Here is a 23485-nt window from a genome sequence, read left to right as displayed (position 1 = left end):
TTGAATTGCTTAGAATAGGATGCTGACCATAGATGGACATAAATTTGGAAACAAATTACATGACAAGGGAATAGGTATTGACTTGATAGAAAAGGAAAGGTCATGCATTATACACTAAAGGGAATGACCTCATAGTTTAAATTCTTTGGATTTGAATAGGGAACAAACATTGCTTTCATTTTTATTTTTATTTTTTGTTTTTGATATTGTACATAATGTTTTACAAAATAATTGATATATATCTTCAAATATCAAAAACCACAATACTAGTTGGATAAATAACATATTTGGAAATGTTTTTTTTATGCTTTACGATTTCACTTTCTTTTTTCTTTTTTTTTTATTGTGAACATACTGTACAGAGGGGTTACAATTACATGGGCAAGATAATGAGTACATTTCTTATCAAGCATTGCAGCCTCCTCCTTTGTTTACCTTTCACATCCCTTCCCAGCCTCACCCCGCCCCCCCACCCAATCATATTTGGAAATGTTTTATTTAAAATAAACTTTTCTTCTGAATAAAAAAAAGAGGTTAAGAAGCTGTCCTTAGGTAAAATCTGACTCACTTTAACAGTTCCTTTCAAAAATTAGCAGCTGTAATTAGTGGAAAAATTTAACAGTACACTGTTGTAGTTGTCAGCTATAACAGGTTTTAATTATCTTTTTACTTTAAGGTGATCAATTTAGAGAAGTTGAATATTTATTATTTTTAGTACAAAATCATGATGATTTACATCACATATTTTAATTGTGAATACTGCCTCATAAATCACCTGATTTTTTAGATGTTTTCTTTATTATTATCAATACAGTGCTAGATTAAATAGATTCAAAAAGTATTTCAATCATCGAATTAACATAGTCATTCAGTTTCTTAAAAAATTCAACTATAAGTTAAAAATCAGTAAATGAGTCATTATAAGTTTCTTATTTCATCAAAAAAATATAAGCACTTGGAAACCAATTACAAAGATATTTAAACATAAATAACATTGGCATATGTCTTCCTTACAAATGTTATCAGAAGTTATAAAATTTTGAGGGGAAAGATCATTGCTAAAATATTATCAAAATTCTTTCAAAATGGAAAAAAATAATGAGTTCTTAAACAAGCTTTGCATTCCAAATTGCATTATAAAGTATTTGTTTGGATAAACAAAACATTTTGTTAGAAATAACAACAAAATCACTACCAAACACAAAGAACCTTGTTTTTAAACTTTTATTCTAATTTTTTGTTGTTGTTGTTGGTGATCTGGGGCTTGAACTTAAGGCCAGGGAGCTTTCCCTGAGATTTTTCATTCAAGGAAAGCACTCTACCACTTTGAGCAACAACTCCACTTGTTTTCTGGTGGTTAATTGGAGATGAATTTCATGGATTTTCGTGCCCAGGCTGGGTTTGAAGCACAATCTATAGAGCTCAGATTCCTGATTAGCTAGAATTGCAGGCATTAGAAAATATACAGTTGATGACAAGATATTTTTCCTTTTCATATGAAATTGTGATGAAAACCTTTTAAATTTGCAACCTTGCTTTCAATTGAAATCCATTATGAAAATGAATACACATTTATGATTAAAGTTTATTTCAATCATAAAATGCTAGAACAAGAACACATCTAGGGAACCCCCAACAAGACTACTATCCAAAGTCAGAACTATTTAAAAATATAATTAGATCTAGAATTCAAATGCAGTTATTTTCCTTCCAAAGGATTAGAATTGTCTTTGTAGGCAACATACACAAACACTTTAATTTTATTTTAAGCTGAGTAACAACAATAATTATAAGAGCTGCATACATTCCAGAAACCTTTCTAAATACTAATTTATATATGTGCTATATATTCCATATGTATATATTCCATATATGTAATGCAGCAATATATTATACATATATGGAATATATATAATATATACAATTATATATATATATATGTTACCTCATTTAGTCTTCATAGTGGCATGCAGTAGATATTAATAGCATCCTCATTTTTCACTACGAAAATTTAAATAAGTTGCATTAAATCATAGAGACATTGTGTATGGGATTAAAAACAAGGCTTAGTTCTAAAGCCTATACTAGCATAGTGTCTTTCCAGACAGCTTATTTTTAACTATGATAACATTTTATGACTTTTATTTTCAGTGCTGGAAATTAGTAATGGTCTTAAAATCTAGATCTAACACTAAAAGCAAAAGCATATCCTTACTCCAATGTATGTGAAACTCTGAAGAAAGGATTTGTATGAAGTTATCAATATAGGTCAGCATGACCATCAGCGAAATGCATCTTGATGAGGTCCTTTACTCTAAATGTGGAGAAGTTTATTTTTTAAAATAGATTTTTCAAACCAGAAGAATATTCAAATAATGCCTCTGATTAACTATCAACTGTCATCTATTTGGTAATGACTATATATGCAAAAGTAATTTAAAATTTCTGGTAACATAGCACACAATTAAAAAAGAAAAAGCTCTATGTTCTCATCTTGTTTTACCATGTTAACTGTTAGTTTTAAAGTAATTGAGATGTGATTGTACCCTGTAAAATACTATTTTGACATGTTGATATGTTAACTTATAATATGTCATCAGGAAAAGGATAAGTAATTACAAAAAAGGCCAAAAAGAACCCAAATGGCAAACGTCCATATAAATTACTTCTATGTGTAATTACGTAATTTCTTCTGAAAATAAAAACTTCAAATATTAAATTATTTGGCTATTAAACATTATATTTATTGCCTCTAATTGGTAATAACATTTCAAATAACTAAAAGAAAAATTAGAATGGAGAATAGCCATCTATCTAGAAATAGATCAACTTTTTAAAAATTTTAATTGTATTTTTAAGATAAATAGGTTAAAAGAACTGGATATTTAACATGAAAATGGAATTATTCTATTTCAATTTCAGTGCTTAATAGCTGTTAATAGTGGCTTGACTAATTTTGTCTATGTTCTTTAAATGCTTATAAACTTTGTGTTCATTGAATATTATATCCTGTCAATCATAAATTCAAACTATAGAATAATAAATTACTACCGTTCATTTAAATATATTTTATTAGTGTATATCGTAGTAAACTGAAGTTAAATAATGACAATCCAATAGAATCTTAAATGTATCTTGATTATACTTATCTTCTTCATACTCCTTTATCTTCAATACTTTCTTCAAATAATTTCAACAGGTTTTGCTTTTCAAATTTCATACAAGAATGTGAAGTACTTAATACCAGTATTCTTTTTTTCTATTTATTTATAATTTATTTCCATTTATTTTTTATTGTAAAGATGATTTACAGAGAGGTTTAATTTACCTAAGTCAGGTGTCTGGTACATTTTTATTGAACAGTGCCATACCTTCCCTCATTTTCTGCCAGTTATGTTCCCTCCCTCCCTCTTCCCCCAAATTGTATAGTTCATTTCCAGTGAATATCACTGCTGAATTAGTTCACCCTTTGGCCCAACGTTTCTTTTTTTTTTTTTTAATTTTATTTTATTTTATTTGAGAACATACTGTACAGAGGGGCTACAATTACATTGGCAGGATAATGCATACATTTCTTACCAAGCATTGCAGCCTCCTCCTTTGTTTACCCTTCACCTCCCTTCCCAGCCTCCCCCCTCCCCCCACCCAATTATACCCCCCTCCCCCCCACACACCGACATTGTAAAGTTGGTTTTGACATGACATTTTGTACTTCTCATTGTTGCAACAGGTCCACCTGAATCCTTAAATGACTTGTTTGTCCCCATCTCCTCCACATGTTATACTGACATCAAATATAGTGAAAGCGGGGGTTACACTGTGGGGGAGGGACATACAAAGCAACAAAGAAATAATCTTATAAATGCGTTAGAAACACATGCATGAAAGAAACGAAAACATTAAAATACATATTTAAGGGTTCATTTTCCTAACATCACATTATCTGACCTTTTCCGCTTGACTCATACCTATACTAGATATTGCAAATAAGGGAAACCATGGGACCTATGCTTCTTTGGGCCTGGCTTACTTCACTTAATATAATTTTTTCCAAACCTTTCCATTTCCTAACAAATGGGGAAATGTCATTCTTTCTGATGGAGGCATAGAATTCCATTGTGTATATATACCACATTTTCTTGATCCATTCATCTACTGAGGGGCATCTGGGTTGGTTCCATATCTTAGCTATGGTAAATAATGCTGCAATAAACATAGTTGTGCTGGTAGCTTTAGTGTGGTCTTGTTTGTAAACATTTGGGTAAATGCCCAAAAGTGGGATTGCTGGATCATAGGGGAGATCTATGTGAAGTCTTTTGAGGAACCTCCATACTGCTTTCCAAAGTGGTTGAACAAGTTTACATTCCCACCAACAATTTGACAAGATCCAACACCCCTTTATGATGAAGGTTCTGGAAAAATTAGGAATCCATGGATCATTCCTCAATACAATAAAGGCTGTATATGACAAACCTACAGCCAGCATTATACTCAATGGTGAAAAACTAAAGCCATTTCCTCTTAACTCAGGAACAAGACAAGGATGCCCACTCTCTCCACTTCAATCTAGTATTAGAATGCCTAGCTACAGCAATAAGACAAGATGCAGACATAAAGGGGATCCAAATAGGGAAAGAAGAAATAAAACTCTCCCTCTTTGCAGATGACATGATCTTGTATTTAAAGAATCCCATAGACTCCACTCCCAAATTACTCAAGCTGATTCAAAACTTTGGCAAAGTAGCAGGTTATAAAATTAACCCCCAAAAATCAATGGCTTTTCTATATGCCAACAATGAGAAAAGTGTGGCTGAAATTAGGAAAGCAACTCCCCACAAAAAATAAAATACCAGTATTCTTTTAGAAGTTAGTCAGCATTATGGAGAACTTGAAAGCTAAGATTGTTTCTTAACTGAGGAAATTTATAAATTTATAAATTTTAACTGCCAATGTCCATTAGTTCTCTGCCAGCAATCAAAGGAGAAAGTGGCAATATGTCCTGGGGAATATAGAGAAAAGATGAAATGAAACATGAAAAAGAAAAAAGTAGCCCGCATTGCATGTCAGTATATCATAGGTACTTACATATATATAGGATGTATTTCTGCTATTGTGTAGACAAGAGTAAAAGCCTAATAAATTACATTATCTATTAGAATATTTGCACTTCATTTTTGGTCTGAAGTTATTAAAGAATTAATGATCCTATTATGAATTATGTTCCTAATATTATTCATATGTGGATTTTGATGGTAGTGAATGAGAAAAAATTAGTGAGTATTCTCCATTGCTATCAACCCTACCCAATATACTAAAAACTATCAAGTAAGTAGTTAGTTCTACTAGCATATAACACCCTTATAATTCTAATGTTTCTGATATAGTACATTTATTTACATAGAATTTCTCAAAAGATTTACTAGGATCACATAATATTTTATGAAAGTAATTATAGTTTTATATATACCTTTCAAACATTTTTGTCAAAGGATATCAAAAAACATACTTTATAATATAAAATTACTTGCTTATTGAAATTTTATTACCAATCTTTTAAAAATACTAGTAATGTCATGGTTTAATATAATAAAATATTTGTTAAATGATCCAATTTCATTTTATACTCTTTTTTCCCTGCCAATGAAGTGATTTCAGCACAGTGGGTGTATGTATAGCTAAAGGTTACTGACCTCTTGACTTAGATCAGCACTATCCAAGAGAATTTTGTCTGTTGGACAAGAAAGGTAGCCCTTAGTCATATTTGATTATTGAACATTGTGTAATGTTTGTTCTTCAGAAAAAGGAAATTAATCCTTTAATTTAATTTTGATAGTTACACATGATAAAGGATAGTGTTTGGGATGCACAGTCTACTTCTAAATATGACTACAGAATGGATAATGTCCTTTATTTGTAGGGCAAATTCACTTTTGCTTCTTAGTTTTCATGCTGTGTCATCAGTGATATCTCTTGAACATGCAAGGAAACTTTATCATGACCAACACTGGGATTTGTCATTTTTCTGGCAGGAAGAATTAGTGCAGGACATAATTTTAGTTTCATAGAGTAAGTGCAAATTATATCAATTGTAAGATAGTTGTGCTTGTTATAATGTGTTCTTTTAGTATTTCTAATAAGAAAAATTGGGGATATATATATATATATATATATATATTTGTCAGTTACATAGAAATTAAAATTTAACTAAAATTACATCATTCCATCTTCATTTATTTGTTTATGCTGTTTTAAATTGATATTATTTCAGTTGGAAGTTGTATTTTTAAAAACAAGAAATACTTTGATTAACATAGTCTTACAAGTAATTTGGACCTCCAGTATCTTAAAAGAAGAATGACAGGTTTTCCTTTCCTTAGTGATTTTTCAAAGCTAATGTGAAATCAATTATGGAAGTTTAATTTAAGGATTTTTTCAAGTACTTACCAATGAGAAAAAGTCAAACTATTTTTTATATGCAGTACAATACCAAAGGTATGACATAGTAATGTAAATAATTAAATGAAAATATCTTTGAGCCTGTATATATTACTTGCTTGAAAATGTGTTGAACACATACTGCCTTTAGGAATAGGCTTATTATAGGAAGAACCTTGTCTAAACCACTTGCATTTTGACTATAATATGACAGTATTTCATTAACAATTTGTCAATTGTTTGTGAAGTGATAAGTCTGTGTATGTACACATATACATCCATAGGGTATACATTTACTATAAAATGCAAACTTATTTAAGGCTATAAAAAAAAAAGATCGCTTGAATAGATCACAATTAAGATATGGCTAGTGTTCCCCAAGTCAAATGATAGTACTATCTTTAGCTCTGTATAGGGAGAATTTGTATATTCTTGAGTTCCATTTAACATACAGTCAATTTGATGTTTATGTATTGTTTTATTTTTAAAAATACTAAATATCTCTTCTTTCTATATGCTAATATATTATTACATAGAAAGAAGACTTTTAATTTGTAATGAGCAATCTTGGAGTATAAGCTTTATAATTTTTAGCAAAAATATGTTTTTAAATGAATAGTGTTTGTAATTTGTCTAAAGTGAAAAACATGACAAGAAAAAATTAAATGAATCTATAATTATTATGAAAAAGTGTAACATTTTGAAACTATGATATTTACTGATAATTGGGAAATTTTCTCCTAGGAGCAGAAGGTGATATTAGTGCATAAAGGATAATCATCTGAAATATTTTATATCTTTGGGTATTCATAAACAGTGAATTCTCCAGTAGTTATAAATCATTTTTTGATTCTTGGTATCTCTTCATTGTTGTAGTAATATACACTTGGAGATAAAAAAGTAATTCAAATCAAAAGAATTGGAACCCCAAAACCCCAGCAAACATTTCTTAGTGATTGTGCCTTTGGCATAATGTTTATCTAACTCTAAATTTAATATAGTTTTGCTAGTTTTAAATTTAAATTTTCAGTTTTCTTCACAGTGAAGAATTATGTTATAAAATATGGACCAATGAAGTTGTTTCAATTTTACAAAGATTTACGGAGAGTGAATTTTATATTCAAATTACTACTTTTGAAGAAGCATAACTTTCAGATTATATTTATCTTTAGTATTTATTGACAAGATAAATACAAATTGACATATATACTCAATATCAAGATGTTAAACTGATAGCCAGACTAAAAATGTATACAAAATCTTTTACAAGTTTTTTTCAGTTTTTTTTTATAACGATCCTTTGTGGTAATAATCACTTATTTCCTATCATTCACATAACAACAGGAGAGATGTCACGGATAGCATGTAAACCTCAGTGCCCAAAGAGGACAAGAGGCAACAGCAGAACAATATGCTGAGAATAGACTCTTAAGAGCAATACAATGAAACCCAAAAACCTCACTACAAAATTGTAGCGGAGTGACAATTTGGCAAAGTTTTTTTTTTCTTTTGCTCTTTGGTCCGATGAGAAGACAGTCAGGTTTAAATGTGTAAAGTAGGGTAGGAAAAGATGAGTGTTCAGTTCATAAACAGGCTAACCTTAAGTTTGGCTGTCATTCTTTTCTTTTGGTGTCTAAGCCAAGATGACACTTCCACTCTATAACCAATTTCATCATGTGCAAAAATGAATCAATAACTCAGCTTTTGCTGTGGAGTTCTTGATTAAGTGATGAAGAAATGTTTTGTTGTGGCTTCAACCAACATGCTGTAAAACATCCTTCTCCATACTTAACACAAGACCCAAGTCTTTCTCTTCATACAACTGGCCTATACATAGTCATAAAAGGAGAGAGTAGACACACATTTTTAACAAACTTATTTTCTCTCTATTTCCTTTGCAATGTGAAGTTCATATTTAAAACTTTAGAAACACTAAAATGAAGTCTCCCCCACTTAGAAGATCATTCTGATTCTCTACCACTGTATCAGTTCATTATTATAGTACCATCCTTTGTTCAAAACATACTCGCAGAGAGGCCAAAAAATAATAAACTTATAGTTCAACAGAATATTTTCTAGACTTTGAGGAGGCAAAACTCAGCTAAAAGATGTTAACAATTGCAACACTTACACATTTGAGTAAGTATCAAATTCAATTAAATCATAGTAGGACCATTTGGGCTATGCTATTTCCCACCATCTGAAGGGTTGCATAAATGACTTAAAATTCTCCCAAACAAGATAATAAAAGTTGTATTATAAGATTGTCTAGTTTCTTTTCCCAGCATAAATATCAAGTAACTCAATGAAAGAAAAAATATTTTCTTAAAAAAATCATTCAGTTCTCAAAACAAGCCTGTATTTTGAAATTCAAACTACTAGGAAAAATGGGGCCTCTTAAATGAACTTTGCCACAAAGCAAAGTATTATGGACTTTATGGAGAGTGAATTTTATTATAAAATTGCTACTTTTTAAGGAGTAAATCTTCAGATGTCATGTAGATTCTTATATATGATAAAGAGAGTTCCCTTGATGAAACTTTTACAGTTTATTTTTGTACACGTTCAAATATGCTGGTAATAGTGAAGCAGGACCCAACATGCTTTCTCTAAAATTAAGCTTTGTCAAATTTATCAAGGTGTTTTTCAATTCCAAAATTGAAGTTTGATTAATAGTTAATTACATTTATGTATGGAATTTAAATATATTAAGAAAAAATTGAGGTAATAACTCAAATTTGAAGGATGTTATTAAATTAACAAACCATTTTCTGAAATATTAACATAGAAGACAGAGAAAGGAAAGATAAGAATGTTAACATTTATAACTTCTTTTTATGAACAAATTGTAAATTCATTAGAATTCTGTTATAAATCCTGTTTCTTCATGTAAAGCAGACTGAACCCTGTATATGTGAAGTACCCCGTTTTCAGATGCCCCTTCACAGACCACCAGAGACCACGATCAATGCCAGCAGCAAAGAGTCATTTATTGCAAGCTCGAGCTTGGTCCTCCTCGCACTTGGTAACCGGTGATGCTAAGCGGCCCTGAGCATAGAATCAGCACAGTTTTTATAGTATTGAACAAACAATTTTAAGGAACTTTTACATAAAAAATTACATGATTGGTTAACATTTAAAGCAAGCTAAACTGAGCTTTATAATCGCTTTATCCCATGACTTGACCACAAATGGTTATGAATCACACTGGGGTCAATAGTTCACAGGAGGTGTTTTGCTCTGGGTTCTAAGGAACCAGTTGGTTGGAACGTTAAGTGTTTTTCTCGAAACCAAAATGCTTGGCCCTAGGCCACTTGGTGACCAACACCTGTTTCTGACTGATGATGTTCTCGAAACCGAAACTCTTGGCCCTAGATCACTCAGGGGCCAGCACCTGTTTTTGACCAATGGCAGCCTTCTGACTCCTTACCTCTTTCATATGAACTTATTGCAGAAATAAAGATAGGCAAAAAATAATATTGTGGGCTGTGAATGCAGCTTAGTGGTAGAATGCTTGCCTAGCATGCATGAAATCCTTGGTTCAATTTCTCAGCACCATACAGAAAAAATTGGAAGTGGCATTGTGACTCAAGTGGTAGAGTGCTAGCCTTGAATAAAAGAAGCACAAGGACAATGGCCCAATCCCTGAGTCCAAGCCCTAAGACTGACAAAACAAAAGTAATGTTGTATTCTAAATGCTAAATAAATTTTTAAGGAAAAAAGAACTTTGCATCATTTTTCTTCCAAAAATTAAGTATAGCATAATTAGATGCAAATTGTCTTGCATTTTGTAACATTCATGATTGAATACTTTTTCTACTCACTTAGTATTGTTACCATTTTAAGTTTGTCATCTATTTTGTTTTGATTTTCATGAGAGATAAAACAAACTATAAAATAATATTAAAATATATAAATTAATGAGAGCTAATAAAAGGAAAAAGATTTTGCTGAACCTGTAGTCGAACACCCATTATCAAATAGTTTGTAACCAAGAAGGAACATTGATTTCTAAATTATTTCAATGTCATTTCACATAATGGTTTATAATTTGTTGCTCTCACCAATGACTATATCATCAAAAGTCATTTTATCAGGAAGATCTTCACTAATTATTGAAGTGAATACAACTATTAAATATCAAATTTTCCCTGTTGCTTAGAACAATATTTTGCTTTAATTCTATTTTGGATAACTAATATGGTATCTTAATTTGTTTTTCAGGCTATCTACTGTGATTTTTGTTTTTAAACTACATGTCCGGTCTGGGAATGTGGTTTAGTGGTAGAGTGCTTGCCTAGCATGCATGAAGCCCTGGGTTCAGTTCCTCAGTATCACATACATCAAAAAGGCCAGAAGTGACGCTGTTCCTCAAGTGGTAGAGTGCTAGTTTTGAGCAAATGAGGCTCAGAAACAGTGCTCAGGCCCTGAGGAATTCAAGCCTCAGGACTAGCCTAAACAACAACAACAAAACCCTACACATCCAAGGTTCTGGTGGCATATCTCATTTAATCTTGAGTATTGATTTGATTTCATAAGGATTTTTTTGATCAATTAGTAGCTGTCACGAATAAAAAAATATGACATACATAAGCATGCATGTTATACTTATCCTATAAAAGGCTCTGAAGAGATAATATGGTTATTAAATAGGTTTAGGGATTAAAGCGATAAATAAAAACAATATTTTGTATTTCTGTATGGATAATTTAAACATTAAAGTAACAAGTATATTACCATGTTGAGCGCTGTCCCTCAGCTCTTCAGCTAAAGGTGAGCATTCTACCACTTGAACCAGAGCACCACTTCCAGTTTCCTGGTGGTTAATAGAGGATAAGAGTCTCAAGGGCTTTTCCTGTCCAGGCTGGCTTTGAAACATGATCCTCAAATCTCACCCTCCTGATTAGCTAGGATTACAGGCGTGAGCCACTGGCCCAGCTTTGCCATCTATTTTACTGTTTTAATATTCATGGGAACCAGAATTAAATGAAAGTTATTACTCAACTTTGCATAGTTATATTCATAATGAGCTCTTCAACAAATCTCAGTGAAACCATATATTTACCCCAGAAATATATATTCTAAGGAACTATATTATGTTATCAAATAACCTCAAAGGTTATGACTGAACCTCCCATTATTAAGTAATATCTTTCTCTACTGATGATTTCTCTGGTTTTGTGGTACCTTCATCTCACATCTTAGTAATAGATGTGAAATCATTCTTGGCTTTCTGTTTCTCTGTATCACTTTTCATTTGCAAGTTATTTCATTTCACACTTGAGGGACCAGTGTATAGGGAACTCCTAAATTCTTAAGATATGGTTATCTTGAAGATATATAAATTGTGAAATTTTATAGATTTTTAGACTATTATTATATTTAATATAAAATTACTGCATATGGATATATAAGTATATGTTTATATGTACACTATGTAGTTAACATGGAGTTAAAACAACTTATTTGAAATAACTTAGGGCACTTAAAGTGCTACACCAAATACAAATTATCTTTTGAATGTGATGAATTTAGGATTATTGGTTTATTTTGAAAGTCTTGTATTTATTTACCAAGTATATAAATTATTTATTAAATATTAAAAACATCATAGATTAACCCTAATTCTACCAAAATGTATGGTAATTAATGAGTGTTATATTTTGTCATAGGAATTATATCTCATGGGGTTTTTTTGTTTGTTTGTTTTTTGTTTTTTTTTTTTTTTTGATCCTGGGACCTGAACTCTAGGCCTCGGCACTGTCCCTCAGCTTTATAAGGATAGTGCCCTATGACTTGAATGACAGTGCCACTTCTGGCTTTTTTCTGCTTATGTAGTTTTGAGGAATTGAACCCAGTGCCGCATGCATGCATAGCAAACAGTCTACAATTGAGCCAACTTCCAAGTCCCAATATATCTCATTTTTAATCTGGAAAATAATTTTTCTAATGCTTCTCAAATAATATATCAACAATATAGAAAAGTTAATACAGAAAAAAAAAATCTTTGTAATTTGTCCTGCCTAAGCATTGATTATTATTTAGGAGCAATTGTGAAGTATCAGATTAAAGAGGTAAGTGATAAACATTTTAGAAAGGTAACTAGCATTGATGGAATCCACTTCACAGGACAGTATAATGTATATGAACTTGACAACTTCAGTTGGGGGAGCGTGGGATGGGAAGGAGTGTGGGAGGTGGGAAGAGGGAAGGAATAGTCAGACAACAACAAGGGAAGGGGTAACAATGTTTGACAAGTAATGTACCCATTGCCTTACTCATGTAACTATAACCCCTTTGTACAGCATCTTTACAATAAAATAAAATTAAGAGGTAAAGAAAAAACAAAGCAATGTACATTATATCAAACTATCAAGCTTTAAATAGACAATATTTTTGTTTGTCAATTGTACAATTGATCTGGGGAAAAAAGGAAAACCAGAATAAAATCAGCAAAGACCAATAGAGGGAGGAAGTAATAATATTCAGTGTACACTCTAGGAAAATAGGAAAATTGAGGGAGAGGTTGGGTTGGATGGGATAGGGGAAAATGATGAAAGGAGTGAGATAGATCAAGATGCATTGTACTTATCAATGAATATGTTCAATGTCAACCCCTTTGTACAACTACTTAAAGATAATAAAAATATAATTTCAGAAGTAAACATGTAAGTCAAGACAATAGAATGTTGATAATGGCCAGGCACAGGTGGCTCACATCTGTAATCCTAGCTACTTAACAGGCTGAGATCTGAGGATTATTGTGATTCAAATCCAACCCACCCAGGAAAGTCCATGAGAGTCTCTGTCCAATTAACTGCCTGAAAACTGGAAGTGACTCTGTGGTTCAAGTGGTGGAGCTCTCACCTTGAGCTGAAGAGCTGAGGCCCAGAGTTCAAGCCTCTTAACTGACAAAAAAAAAAAAAGGTGATTATGTTCACCTACCTGACAAAAGAAATTTTTACAGCCAAATAGGGAATCAGAGCTATATCTATCAATTAGAGTCAAATAAATGAGCCCTGGAGAATTTTTACCTAAATCACGTGCAACAATATATAATAACGTATATTTAATTATAACTAGTTATTTAGTAAATATATTATTTAATATAAAATTTTATCCTATTTGTACACATTTTAATTGTACATATCATTTTATAGAATTTATAGTCATACTAATAGGGGCATTCGATGTTTCTGCCCTATCCTGCTGTAGACAGTTCCTTTGAAGTTACTGGTTACTCCTCTCATTGTCATTAATTTTTTAGAAAAATCTCAGTGTTTCATGTCAAACTTGTGAATTATTTTTGGTTACCCAAATTATGTGAAAATATTATCCTTTGCAAGAGAACAAAATAAAGATTACAACAAGGATTATGGATGTTGTTTGGTATTCTTAGAATTATATGAGCCAAGGGAGTTAGGATAATTCAGAATATATTGATATGTCTTAGTTTCATGTGATGCCTAAAATTATACCACCAAATTATCGTTTTATTATTGAAGGTAAACCACTTGTTCACATAAAATTCATTTAAACACACTACAAATTAAACCAGCTACATAATTAAGGAAATTGTAGCAAGAACATCAAAGATAATCATGCATTGAAATTATTCCGACAAACCATTTGAATATCTGAATGTGTTTCTGGATATGTTCAGTCCTTTTCACTTTTGACAGGAGTCTACTTATGAGTTTTAACTGAGCCCAGAAATTTAAGGCCAGTATAGACTAAGACCAAGACCTTGTTCTAAAAAAAATCGATTCTTCTTGTCTCAGACATATATTATTTATTGCAAATAAGGGAAACCCTGGGACCTATATTTCTTTGGGCTTGGCTTACTTCACTTAATATAATTTTTTCCAAGTCTTTCCATTTCCTAACAAATGGGGCAATGTCATTCTTTCTGATGGAGGCATAGAATTCTGTTTTGTATATATACCACATTTTCTTGATCCATTCATCTACTGAGGGACATCTGGATTGGTTGCATATCTTATCTATGGTAAATAATGCTGCAATAAACATAGTTGTGCTGGTAGCTTTATATGGTCTTGTTTGTGATCATTTCAGTAAATGCCCAAAAGTGGGATTGCTGGGTCATAGGGAGCTCTATGTTGAGCCTTGTGAGGAACCTCACATACTACTTTCCAAAGTGATTGAACAAGTTTACACACCCACTAACAATGCAGTAAGGTTCCATTCTGTCCACATTCCCTCCAGCATCTGTTGTTATTGTAGCCATTCTAACTGGAGTGAGGTGGTATCTCAATGTTGTTCTGATTTGCATTTCTTTTATGGCTAAAGAGTTTGAGCATTTCTTCATGTGTCTATTGCCTGAGACAAGCAGAAATGTTCAGATAAGTTGATGTTAGGCAAAATGAACCCCAACATAAGGACTCAAATGGTTTTTCTTTCTTGCTATTTTTTCTAGCATATTTATAAGATATTTCTTTGTTGCTTTGCATTTCCCTCCCCCACGGTATAACCTCTGTTTCCACTGTATTTGATGTTGGTATAATTTGTGGAGGGGAAGGGAAAAAAACAAATTATTTAAATAGGAATACAGGTGGACCATTGCAACAATGAGATGTACAAGAAGTTACGTTGAAAAACGAAATTTACAACTTTGGTGTGGGGAGGAGGGGGGAGGTAGGAGATGGGAAGGGATGGGAAGGGGAAACAAAGGAGAAGGCAACAATGCTTGATAAGAAATATACTCATTACGTTGCCCATGTAATTGTAACCCTTCTATATGGTATTTTTACAATAAAAAAAGTCGAAACGAAAGAATAGCCATTTGATGGGGCTGGGAAAGTGACTCAGTGGTAGAGCGCTTGCCTTGCATGCCTGAGGCCCTGGGTTCGAATCCTCAGCACCACATAGGCAAAAAGAAAAAAGCCAGAAGTGGCGCTGTGGCTCAAGTGGTAGAGCGCTAGCTTTGAGCTGAAGAGCTGAGGGACAGCGCCCAGGCCCAGAATTCAGGCCCCAGGACCGGAACCTCCTCCCCCCAAAAAAGAATAGCCATTTGAACATCACTTTGGTGATTCAAATGTTGTAGAATTGCATTTATTCAAATCCTATCTCAGATTCCTTACCACTTTCAAAGGAATTCCCCAGAAACTATAAAATCTGCTTTGTATTTCTTTCAAACTTTCGGGTGCATATTTTACTTTCAAATTTGCTCTCTCTGCCAAGATTTCATCTAAGTACAACTACTGTCTCTGCAACAACGATGTATTGTGGAAAAGTTGCAACACATAAATAGCACAGGTCCCACTGGAACTTGTCGAAATACTCAATTCTATATATTTTCTCTTGCATATCATATCAACGTCTAACCTAGTTTTAGTGTACCGTAGGAATGGTCTGTGAGGGAAAGGAAGGAGAAAGGAATCTAAAGTCCTTTCTTTTCAATATATCATTTCTCAGAGAGAAAAATTGTAGGCATAGTTTCCCTATATATCTCAGTTAAGGTATCCTACTCCCATAAAACTGAGCCATACCAGGTGCTGGTGGCTCACGTCTGTAATCCTAGCTACTCAAGAGGCTGAGATCTGAGGATTGTGGTTCAAAGACAGCCTGGGCAAGAAAGTCCCTGAAACACTTATCTCCAATAAACCACCAGAAAACCGGAAGTGGTTCTGTATCTTAATTGGTAGAGTGCTAGCTGAAGAGCTGAGGGACAGTGCCCAGGCCCAGAATTCAAGCCCCACGACTGACAAAATAAAACAAACAAACAAACAAACAAAAAATGAGCCATGATTGCTGATATCCACATTTAGTAGCTACATTTCTGAACTGGTCTTTAAGGTAGTAAGCTCAGAGTTTTCAGGAAATTCCTTTGAATGTTAAACATACATTTTCAAATAAGAAATTTAAGACTTGGGATCAAACTCTGGAAATTAAGGTTATTTAAATGAGAAGTTTTGCATCTTGATAGAGGTAAATTTGTTTTCATTATACAGTTATTGGGCACTGAATTTGAAACATGTAAGAATAGTTGTATTGTCAAATGCATGCTCTAGGAAGGCAATAATTTTGTCTTTTTGTTTACTAATTGGCACTCAGTAACCAGAGCAGTAATAGGCATTAAAAATGCCTATTAAATAATTTTGAATAAGAGCCTGAGCCCTCTTCCATTCATTTGAAATTAGTCACTACTGATAGGGTAAATATCTTTTTCAGGTTGACAGTATATATATATATATATATATATATATATATATATATGCACTTAAGTGGTAAGAATTACTATATTTTTCAATACAGTTTAGTAGTTCCACTTTTTAAAGCCTCTGAAAGACTTTCACACTGTTTTATTTGGTGATTGTATTAAAGGTAGAGTAATAGACATTTAGAATGAATTGGGAGGAGATGTAGAATTAGATCACTGATTTCTTTTCTTGTACGGACATATTGCAACATATGTGCAATGTTTTTAAAAATAAGTTATATTTTTCTGCCAGTTGAAATAATGTGTAATATCTAAGGGTAAGATAAAAATAGACTGGTAGTTTAATTCCAATTGTCATTGTCCCATTTTAGTTTATGTTTGCATTATATTTATAAAATCATACACATGGATACTCATTAAAAATTGATTCTTTGTGGACATGTGTACATATTATCTCATCTATCTATTGAGTACTTTTAATCTTACCCTAATTAAGTGAAGTAAGCCAGGCCCAAAGAAACATAGGCCCCATGGTTTCCTGTATTTGCAATATCTAGTATATGTGTGAGTCAAGCAGAAAAGATCAGATAAGGTGATGTTAGGGAAATGAACCCTAAGATATGTATTCAATTTTTTTTCTTTCATGTGATTGTTTCTAATACATTTATAAGATTATTTCTTTGTTGCTTTGTATGTCCCTCCCCCACGGTATAATCCCTGCTTTCACTGTATTTGATGTCGGTATAATTTGTGGAGGGGAAGGGGAAATACAAATCATTTAAATAGGGATACAGGTGGACCCATTGCAACAATGAGATATACAAGTCGTTATGTCGAAAACGAAGTTTACAACTTTGGTTGGGTTGGGGAGGATTGGGTGGGGGGGTATGGGGGGAGAATGGAAGGGGAAACAAAGGAGGAGGCTACAATGCTTGATAAGAAATGTATTCATTATCTTGCCCATGTAATTGTAATCCCTCTGTACAGTATTTTCACAATAAAAAATCTAAACTATAAAAAAAAGCTGGTAAGTCACAAGAGACCAAATCTTGAATGTTTCTCTATAATGTAATCCCAAAGCTCATCATTGAGCACATGATGCTAAAAATATAAAATAATATAGGCAAGAGACTATTTCTGATTTTTACTAGGACAGAGAATCTCTTCCCTCAATATTTCTCACTATTATGTCTCTCTGTATAAAGGGAATGATCTGTTCAACATAGGAATTGTAGTTGGACCATAAATTGAGTATAGAAAATGATAATAATGAAATGTAATTAAATTATATTAGAAGGGAACCAAAATTTTCTATTTTTATCAGAAGAATTAGAGTACTAAGATTACTTGGAATACATTAAAAACATATAAGGAGGGAAAAGGGAGTAGAGATGATTTTGACTTATTGTATCTCAACACAATATTTTTAAAAAATCTCATTCTGTTCTAAATTTGTTTTACTAATTGCCAAATGATTGTGTGTATTTAAAGGGTACAGTTATGAAGTTTTTTTAAAACAGTGTATTCTTGTAAAAAGATTTGATCAAGTTAAATAGCATGTTCATTGATAAGCTTATTAATTTGGGGCATGAATGTAGAAAATATATCCTTTTAGGAGTTTTCAACTATACAAAAATAAATTTCTTATGTTTACATTTTAGTCAAACTGTTTTTTGCAGTTGGGTAATTCCTATGTCAGTTTGTAGATGTGAAATCTCATTTTCATATGGGTTTCTTCTGACATGTATAAACATATATTCTCAGATTTGGAATGACTTGTGGTCCAAATCTTCCACTTAATACTTATATATGCTCTACTAAATCTGAAGATATAAATACAATGTGAATCTCTAAATTAATGTACCAGTTTCTATGTCTTATCAACATATGCAAAAGTCTGTGATTCACTATCCCCTGAAAGACATAATATTTACAGTATGATTGAATGTTGGTGTTGATCTGAAAGTTGCCTTCCCATAACTTACAACCATCTTGTTGATCTTATCCAAAGAAAAAAATTCAGATCTCCTCTCCACATAATAATTTTCCCTGTTTAGGCATTTGTCATATTAACCATTTTCTCAATCAGAGTAGTTCTTGTCTTTAAATCCAAATATCCAGAGTTATTTAATGTAAAAAAAATTTTTCACCTTTTTCTTCCAGATAAGATTTTACACTTTCCTGCATAGGTATGAATATATGGGATATTGTATTAAATATTCTTTGATTATAAAATAATTGCATCTGAAACCCATATTTTAACAAAGTATACTGATTTTCTAAGACTGGAAACCAATTCTTTTATTTTTCCTTAACTATTGAAAGCTATATATTAATGACTTGCATTACCTTTATCTCAGTATATTTAATTTTGTATAGTGTTTGTATAGTGTTTCTGTTGTAGATACCATTATAAATTCCCTATATCACTTTATGATCTGTATGAACAAACTTCTTTCTTTCTTTTTTGTTGGTGGTGGGGCTTGAACTCTGGGTTTGGTTGCCCGCCTTCAGCTCTTCAACTCATGGCAAGTGCTCTACCGCTTGAGCCACAGTGCCGTTTCCCCCTATATCACTTTAAATAACTATAGGTAACTTGCACCCTTTACCTTCTTTCTGTAGGAAATGCCTAATATTTGATTACAGATAAATTGTTATTGGTTTGTCAAATGATTTAATATTTTATATAATGATTTGAACTAAAAACTGAGCACTTAATTAAAATGTATGTTTGTGATTGGTTATCTAATAATTTCTTCTTTTTTTTCCTTCTTCCGTTTCATGTCTTCTCCCCCCCCTCCTCTTCCTTCTCCTCCCCTTCTCTCCTCTTTCTTTCCCTTCTCTCTGTTAGTGTTCTGTGGGTTGATACAGAGCACCATTACAATCGTGCCTGGTATGGACTTGTTGTCCGGGACGTATATATTTGCGGTCCTGTTAGCATGCGTCGTGTTTCAGTCTGGCGCCCAGGAGAAGAACTACACCATCCGAGAAGAAATGCCAGAAAACGTCCTAATAGGCGACTTGTTGAAAGACCTCAACTTGTCATTTATTCCAGACAAGTCCTTAACATCTCCTATGCAATTCAAGCTTGTGTACAAGACCGGCGATGTGCCACTGATTCGGATTGAAGAGGGTACTGGTGAGATCTTCACTACTGGTGCTCGCATTGATCGTGAGAAATTATGTGCTGGTATCATGTTGGATGCTCGTTGCTTTTACGAAGTGGAGGTTGCCGTTTTGCCAGATGAAATATTTAGACTGGTTAAGATACGCTTTCTGATAGAAGACATAAATGATAATGCACCATTATTCCCGGCAACAGTTATCAACATATCAATTCCAGAAAACTCAGCTATAAACTCTCGATATGCCCTCCCAGCAGCCATTGATCCTGACACAGGAATAAATGGGGTACAAAACTACCACCTAATTAAGGTGAGTTTTTACAGACATCTAAATGATTTTTTTTGCATTTTAAAAGATAAATAGATGAAACTTATGGTACATAAAATCTAAGATGTATGTAACAGCATTTTTTTCAGTTTATGCAAAGCACACAATACAATTCATTAATGTAGAATGACATAGAGGATATGAACTTTCAAAGAATTGTATTCATTTTCCCATATTTGTATTTCCTTTAATGATTATTGAGTTTAGTCGGGAGTCAGTGGTTTACAACTGTAATCTTAACTACTCAGGAGGCTGAGATCTGAAGATTGCCGTTCAAAGCCAGCCTGGACAGGACATTCTAAGAAAGTCTTATCTCCAATTAACCACCAAAAAGCCAGATATGGTGCTATGGCTCAAAGTATAGACACTAGCCTAGGACACAAAAGTTCAGAAACAGCATGCCAGGACCTGAGTTCATGCCCAAGGACTAGTGTCCATCAAGTCACACAAAGCACACCCCCCCCACACACACACAGAGTTTAAACTCTGCTTATTACAAGTCAATATCTTCCTCAATATTGTACCTTTAAAATGTTTCATCATGACTGTCACAAACTTGATACAAACAATCAAATGTAAGTATTCGTAATGAAATCATGCCTATTAATTTCTCTTCATGATTCTTTTAGACAGAAAGCTTTATTTTCCTATTTGCAACAATGGCAAATGCATTTATCAGAGGGATTAATAGTAAGTTTTAACATGACATTTCTGTACTAATATAGATTAATGGTAACAAGAAATTTTGTGATGAATTCAAGTTAAGGTCTTTAAGATCCTTTCAATTATTAAAGTAGGTTTAAGTTTTAGCCATTATGCTCAAAATGCTAAAAATTTTAATTTGTTACTATTCTTTGGAAACACAATATTCATCTGCTTTAAAAGCTAAGGTAAAAAAACATCCTACATAAGAAGATCTTTTTAAAGGAATAAGCCTCTTTTGACTTGATTCAGGTGTGACAAAATACAAACTAGGACTACAATTAACTATGTGAATGAGCAATTTTATAGCTACTTATAAGCTTTAAAAAATTGTAGAAAACTCAAAATTGCCTACAGGAAATAACAAATACACCTTAATGATCAGATAAGTTATATATAAAATAACAAATATACGGATTTCATTTTGATATAACCAAGGGGGTGGTATTGACATTATAACGAATATAAAATGTACTAAGAGAACACATAAATATCACATTCTGGTATATTTTATAAAAGATATGTGCTAAGAAGATGTATAGTTTTGGAAAACTATATTTGTTTATAAAGAAATTTGTTTATAAAGAAATTCAAGAGTACATATCTCTTGAATGAATGTAAGTGGGAAAATACACATGTGTTTGAGTATGTGAAGTAACATAGAAAGTAAACTGTTAGAATATATAAAAATGGAAAAGGTAGGATATATAAAAATAGAAAAGTAGATGATTCCTGATAAGCATTTTATGTGAAGTTCCTACTCCTTAGCTCATGGATTGGAAAAAAAACAACAACAACTATGCAACAGGTAGAAATTTACAGGTCAGAACTTTGTGCCAAATTTCTTGTATTAGCTTCTTGTATTAATTTTTGTATTTTAAGTTATTTGTTTGTGTTATGTGGATGATGATCTAATTATTCCAGGGGCAAAATTGGGAAGAATATAAATGAAGTATTGAGAAAATACATCTGTATGAAGTGTCTTTGGACATGTATGAAGCCTGTCACTTTAAATTATAAATTGTATTCCAGGGTAGATGCTTCTTCAAAGCAAGACTATCTAACATAACCTGTCATGGTGCAGATTGCTTATAATGGTAGCCTCTAGACACATGTGGCGATTGAGTACTCGAGATATAATCAGTTCTACTATGGGAAAGAATTCTTAATGCTAATTTTAATAGCCACAAGTATTTTACTTATATTAGTCATTTTGGGCTAAAATTCACTACTATGTAAAATGAAATTGGACTTTTTCATTAAGTTACATATATAGAATACAATCACTTATTAGGAATAGAGTCTTTGTACAACATTCTGAAAATACGTTATTTTTAAATGAAGTGTGTTTTTAAAGAAGCAATTTTTTGTCGGTCTTGGGGCTTGAACTCTGGGCCTGGGTACTGTCCCTCAGCTCTTCTGCTCAAGGTTAGTGCTCTACCACTTGTGTCGCAGTGCCACTTCTGGTTTTCTGGTAGTTTATTGGAGATAAGAGTCTCGGGGTCTTTCCTGCCTGGGCTGGCTTTTAACTGTGATCTTCAGCCTACTGAGTAGCTAGGATTACAGGCTTGAGCCACTGGATCCCTGCCAATAAAAAAAAATAATTCTGTAACTTCTCCCAAAAGGAAAGCTTAATGAACTTCAAAGAAATTTCTGATTTGCTTTGAAATGCATAATAACTTCAAATAAAACATATCTTCTGGAATAATATCAGCATTGCTAAAATGTGTTTTCATTTGATTTTTCCTTGAAAGATTGTCATTAAATGACAAAAAGCTCACTAGAGTATTTTAATTAAGTTTAAAATACAAGTGCTCTGAAATGTCTTTCAGATTTCGAATGTGTGATAATCCTAATGCAACTATATGTTGTATCTAAAGTACTGGGGTATTTGTGTGACCTCATGGACAAAGTGTTCTGAGTGCCTATTAAAAATAATGAGAATGGAATACCAAGATTATCCCTAGGTATGCAGAGGGCCATGACATGGGTGACATTAACAAAGTGCACTTTGACTTTCAGAAAGGTTCTGTCATGAATGTGGCATGTATGCTGTGTGAAAAGATAGGTAATAGAAAAAGAAAGCACAGAAACAGGCTCTGATTCATCCAAAAACTTTAGTAAATTTTAAAATTTGAAAGTAAGTAGGCGAACCATAATAATTTCTTTTAAAGTACCCTATCTTGCAGACTAGGGTGAGAATTTAATTAATATTAATTTGCTCTACTTTTGTTGAATAGACAAGAATAGCAAAATCACAGTTTATTCTAACTAGGGTAAGTATGAAATGTATATCAAAAGTTTAAATAGCAAAGGGAAAGAAGGGAGAAAAATATAGAGAATTGTTCTTGGGAAAATTAGGTCAGTTGTGAATGAATATGTTCTGCTATTATATCAGCTATCCAAAATAGCTATCCGAAATTAAATTCAATGTTGGAAAAATGTATCAATATGAAAGATCATATGTAATATGAATATGTAATATGAAAGATCATATAACATAAAGTATACTAGGTTTTAAAATTTTGATTAAGACATATAAATTTATACTTATAATTATTTTGTGATTTTAGGTATGATTTGGCAAAACAAAAATTATTATTATTCTATATTTAAAATATTTGGAAAATGAATTTCAGAGATGGTCATATGGCTAGCAAATTATATGGTTTGAAACTAGATATCAGTTTGTGATTCTTAGAATTGATTAACAGA

The 23485-nt window shown here is 32.4% G+C and overlaps 1 protein-coding gene across 6 annotated transcripts in view; it reads left to right on the top strand.

The window, feature by feature from the left end:
- The window catches only part of LOC138839469 (protocadherin-11 X-linked), a 713759-nt gene that overhangs the window by 34415 nt on the left and 655859 nt on the right, over positions 1-23485 (top strand). For 5 of the 6 annotated variants that reach the window (XM_070039044.1, XM_070039043.1, XM_070039042.1 and 2 more), the window contains exon 1: positions 19389-20050. In XM_070039044.1, the coding sequence (XP_069895145.1) occupies positions 19397-20050 (654 nt within the window). In that variant the 5' untranslated portion in view covers positions 19389-19396. Of the gene's footprint in view, positions 1-19388; positions 20051-23485 lie in introns of those variants that run through there. The other variant, XM_070039045.1, reaches the window with a different exon arrangement.

The sequence above is a fragment of the Dipodomys merriami genome, unplaced genomic scaffold (genome assembly GCF_024711535.1).
Source record: "Dipodomys merriami isolate MVZ:Mamm:240054 unplaced genomic scaffold, mDipMer1.0.p SCAF_3, whole genome shotgun sequence".
Taxonomy (NCBI): Eukaryota; Metazoa; Chordata; class Mammalia; order Rodentia; family Heteromyidae; genus Dipodomys; species Dipodomys merriami.
Note: the sequence above shows the minus strand (reverse complement) of the source record. Positions and strands in the feature narration are given on the sequence as shown.